The sequence below is a fragment of the Octopus sinensis genome, unplaced genomic scaffold, assembly GCF_006345805.1.
Source record: "Octopus sinensis unplaced genomic scaffold, ASM634580v1 Contig18524, whole genome shotgun sequence".
NCBI classification, from domain to species: domain Eukaryota; kingdom Metazoa; phylum Mollusca; class Cephalopoda; order Octopoda; family Octopodidae; genus Octopus; species Octopus sinensis.
The window spans coordinates 17,501-22,789 of NW_021835912.1; the positions used below are offsets into that span (position 1 = coordinate 17,501).

The following is a 5,289-nucleotide window of genomic DNA, read 5'->3' on the forward strand; positions in this document are numbered from 1 at the left end:
TGTATATACTTGTGTGACAACCGGTGTTAGTGTGTTTATATCCCTGTAACTTAGTAGTTCTGCAAAAGAGACCAATAGAATAAGTACTAGGCTTACAAAGAATAAGTCCTGGGGCTGATTTGTTCGACTAAAGGCAGTGTTCCAGTATGGCTGCAGTCAGATAACTGAAACAAGTAAAAGAATAAACGAATAACTTTTCTGTTAATTTGGTTTGAGGGCAGTGATCCTATGATATACACATATAAATACAATAAATATGTTGTGTCATGCACACAAAGTATATGAATTAAAATAGACTAAAATGAAAAAATTTTAATTAAACATTTTGAATTGGAAATGAAATTAAAGAAACATACAAGGTTGTAAATAAACATTAATTTTCTGTTCGTCTGTCTTTTTTACAAAAATGATTAATAAGAAACAAAAAGTCCCACTGCGTGGCACTTTGGGTAGGTTTCTTCCACTATAGCCCCGAGCCGACCGGAGCTTTGTGATTGAATTCGGTAGGTGGAAGTTACTGCCGTGTGTGTATGTGTGCGTATAGCTGCTCAGTGCCTCACCAAAAGAGAGAGAGGGAAAAAGATAATTAAAATGAAAGAAAAAAGAAAATTTAATGTAACAAAAGGCAGTTCATGGAAATGGTTAAAATCTTAAAAATTCATTGAAAAAGATTCTGTTAAAAATTCTCACCTATTGTGTTTATTTTATTTTTCCTAAGAAAGGACATTCAACAATGTATCTTGTAGGAGGTGAATTTCTTGCTAAAAGAGTATGTGACACAAAATATTTGAAAATTCTTTACTGAAGAAAATTCTCCAAAGTTATACGATAATATAAGGCAATTTTGTCTTGTTAAAAGAAACAGCACAATGTTTGTTGCTTTGATTATAAAATAGATTTAATGTGTGGGAGTGGATGAGACAAAAAGCAGTCCAAATTAAAGTTCTGTCACAAATATGAAACCAGTGTATGTCAGAATAAAGAAATAAAATGGAGCTGTGGAAATATTTTTATACAAGTATCAAGATTTGATTTGAGAAGAAAAGATAGTTCATGCTCTTCAGGCATACTGTTTATATATGTGCTTAAAATATATATGTTCATATATATATATTGGGTTAGCAAGAAAGTAATTTTATTTTTTGCAAATAGATAGAGTTGCGATTTTTTTTTAATGACTTTTGACATTTGATAGCCATTACTTTTAGCTGACTATAGAAATAAATTGTGCATAATTTTGTTTACAGCTGTTAGTTCAGTGTCAATTTTAACATGGAGTGCAAAAACAAACATTTTCACCACATTTTGCTTTCCATAAAGGCAAGAAAGCTACTGAGGCTCACAAAAAGATATGTGAAGTTTATGGTGTTGATTGCTTAAGAGAATGCACATGTCAGGAATGGTTTTAAAAATTCTGTTCTGGAGATTTTTCGCTCAAAAATGGTCAACCTACTGAAGTTAATCTGATTGTCATATAACTGTGCAAGAGATTGCAGAGAGGTTAAATGTATCACACACAACAATTGAAAATCACTTAAAATGCCTTGGACTTGTTAAAAACCTCAATATTTGGGTTCCACATAAATTGAAAGAGGTTCCCTTAACACAGTGAATCAATATTTGCGATATGCCTCTCAAACACAATGAAATCAACCTTTTTTTGAAATGAATTATCACTGGTGATGAAAAATGGACTGTGTATAATAGTATCAATCAAAATTGATTATGGTCCAAGCGTAATGAACCAACCAGCACAAACCACACTGAAAGCTGAATTGCATCAAAAAAACGTCATGAGTGGCTGTGTGGTAAGTAGCTTTCTTACCAACTATATGGTTCTGGGTTCAGTCCCACTGTGTGGCACCTTGGGCAAGTGTCTTCTACTATAGCCTCAGGCCGACCAAAGCCTTGTGAGTGGATTTGGTAGACAGAAACTGAAAGAAGCCCGTCATATATATATGTATGTATGTATATGTGTGTGTGTATATATTTGTGTGTCTGTGTTTGTCCTCCCACCATTGCTTGACAACCAATACTGGTGTGTTTACGTCCCCGTAACTTAGCAATTTGGCAAAAGTGACCGATAGGCTTACAAAGAATAAGTCCTGGGGTTGATTTGTTTGACTAAAAGGCAGTGCTCCAGCATGGCCACAGTCAAATGACTGAAACAAGTAAAAGAATAAAAGAATACTGTCAATTTGGTGGGATTACAAAGGTGTTGTGTATTTTGAGCTGCTTCCAAAGAACCAACCAACCAATTCAGATGTTTACTGTCACCAACTAATGAAACTGGAGGAAGCAATGAAAGAAAAACAGCCAGAATTGCAAATCATAAAGGAATTGTGTTTCACCATGACAGCATTAGACCACACATGTCTTTATTAACTCGTGAAAAATTATTGGAGCTTGGTTGGGAAGTGATGTCACATCCACCATATAGTCCTGACGTTGCACATCAGATTTCGAAGTTTGCAAAATTCTTTGAATGGTAAAACTTTCAATAATGATGATGACCTGAAATTGCACTTGCTTCAGTCTTTGGCTGATAAAGACTAGAAGTTTTGAGTGCAGAATCATGAAGTTGCTAGAAAGATGGCAAAAGGTCATCAAACAAAATGGAAAATATACAATTGATTAAAGTTCATTCTTTGTATGAAAAAAAAACGACTTTCACACTAAAAAACCGAAATTACTTTCATGCCAACTCTATACACACACTCACACACATGACAGAAGTAAATGGACACTCCATAAAACATTGTTTTATGTTTATTCTAAGTTGCAGTGTTTTATATTTTTCATTAATTGGCACTTTTATGTTTTAGGTTCTATATGGTTTAATCATGCCATGTACAAAAGAAGCCTTGGAACTGTCTGAATATCAAAGAGGCCATATTGTTGGTCAACTTGAAGGTGGACGTAGCATAAAATTGCAGAAAACCTTGGGATCCCGCTTTCTAGAGTGATAGTGCAATTCACCAGAGACGGGAAGGAGTCCACATCACCTTGCTCAGGTTGACCAGGGCTCTCTGACACGACCCTTCTCTTTGTTAAGAGAAGTGTAGAGGATAATCCTCATTGCAAAGCCTCTGACATAGCAGAGCACATAGATGTTAGTCCCAGAAGAAATGTCAGGTATCTCCACAAACTTGGTTACTATAGCATAGCAGCAAGAAGGAAGCCACTTCTTTGACCAGCCAATATCAAATGGAGAAAAGATTGGGCCAGTGAAATAGTGGAGAGGTCACTAGCATTTTGGGACACTGTCATATTCTCCAATGAGTCCAGATTTGCAGTATTTTCTAACAGTGGCTGAACGTGGGTCTGGAGGCTGTGATCAAGAGTTTGATGTAAAAAAATTGCAGCCAACAATGAAACATGGCAGCTATTCTGTGATGGTCTGGAAAGCAATTTGGAGCAATAGTCAATCAGAGCTGATGGAGTGAGAGGGAAACATAAACTCAGATAGATATGTGTCCATATTGTAGAAAGGATTCCTTTCAATCTTTTCCAGTGGTGATATGATTAAAGAAGACTATTTATGGAAGATGGGGCTCCTGGCATTAAAAAGCTTCCATAGCCAAGCCAGTCACCAGATATGAACCCTATTGAACACATCTGGGGCATAATGGACAAGACATTTCATAAAAAGAATAAGAAAGCATCTTGAAAGCCAGATCTTTTGAGATTAGTGGATGAAACTTGGCAAGAAATTCTTCGAGAGAATATTCATCAGCCGATCATTAAATATGCCTAATAGGGTCCTTGCATTTTTCAATGCAAAGGGCATGTCTACTAAATATCAAATATTCACATTAGAACAATTAATAAATAATTTGAATGTATAATTTCAGATTTAAATGAATTTTAACTATTATAACTGTATTTATTTACTTCAGTCATGCCTGTGTGTGTGTGTGTGTATATATATATATATATATATATACATTTATATATATATTTTTAAAAATTGTTCAGTTAATATGGTTTCAGGGTAGCAATCCTAGGATGTTAAGTGTTACATGCACAAAGTATATGAATTAAAATGAACTGATATTCAACTTCTTTTAGTTTACATCATGCTCACAAATGTCAGCTTTTTGACTGCAACTGCCTTTCCAGGTGGGAAAACACTTGATATACTTTGTGTGAAGATATAATACAATAATAGAATGAATCACTCAGAGATGACCAGCCTCTCCTACTGACACTAAGTGGCTGGCAATTACCTGTGAAACAATTAAGGTACTGTGTAGAAATAAAATAAACAGCAGAAAAAATACATATAGTACAAAGCTTGAAAAATGTAAGAAGTGTTGTTGTAATCAGTATCATGGTCACCCAACAAACAACTGGAATCAGGCTCAAGTACTGTGGCCTGTTTTCCTTTTTCTGTCTCAAGTTGGTGCTTATGATATCTAACACTACATCTAACATTTTATTATCAACCATTATTGAAATATAGATATAAAATGAGAACGAAAATTATAGTAAGACTTTAAAAAAATGTGAATAATATTGAATTTTTACATTGATATTATTGTTTTTATTTCATGTCTAGAATTCTGGTCTTGGAAATATAGTAAACCCTTTGATGTCACTAGCTTCAATTAGTGTCTACAGTATTCCAATGTTACTTCTAGTTGGATGGCGAGGTGAACCTGGCAAACGAGATGAACCACAGCATCTAGTTCAAGGACATGCTACACCAGGCCTTTTAGGTTTGCTATACTTAAATGTTTTTTTACTCTAATATCATTAAAAAATATTGTGATTTTAATTGTTATCAGCCTCCAGCAATACCCACTCTTACACAGATGACATTACCTGTCATTTTCCCTAACTTTCTACACCTAAATGTAATCTACATATATCATTGCACTAAATCTACTCTGACTCAAAAGCATATTCCAATGAAATCATACCAATCTTGTCTCACAACCACTCCACTTATGACAACATTATTTCTCCTACCCTTGAACTTGAACAATATGCAATCAGAATCATCTAGGCTGCTACAAATTCTTAACTCCACCACCAGAGAGGATCACACTTGAAAAATGTGTCCTCAGATTTAACAAAACTGCAACACAAAGTCTGGCCTCTTTCTTCAGGTTGAGCCCCCATCAACTACTAATCAGGTGATCCTCACAATTAAATACCACTCCCGCAACTGGAACAGTGCATTGCTACATAGATTGCATTCATAGAAAGGCTACCTGAGTGATTGGAATGAAGCTCCATACCAACACACTCCACTCTCTCATTGATAAATGTGTTGTCTTTTCT

General features: G+C 35.0%; 1 protein-coding gene across 1 annotated transcript in view; it reads left to right on the top strand.

The window, feature by feature from the left end:
• Positions 1 to 5,289, top strand: part of LOC115231444 (phosphonopyruvate decarboxylase) — a 22,294-nt gene extending 17,005 nt beyond the window's left edge. Inside the window, exon 3 of the mRNA XM_029801465.2 lies at positions 4,562 to 5,289. Coding sequence (XP_029657325.2) covers positions 4,562 to 4,753 — 192 coding nt within the window. The 3' untranslated portion in view covers positions 4,754 to 5,289. The remainder of the gene's footprint in view (positions 1 to 4,561) is intronic.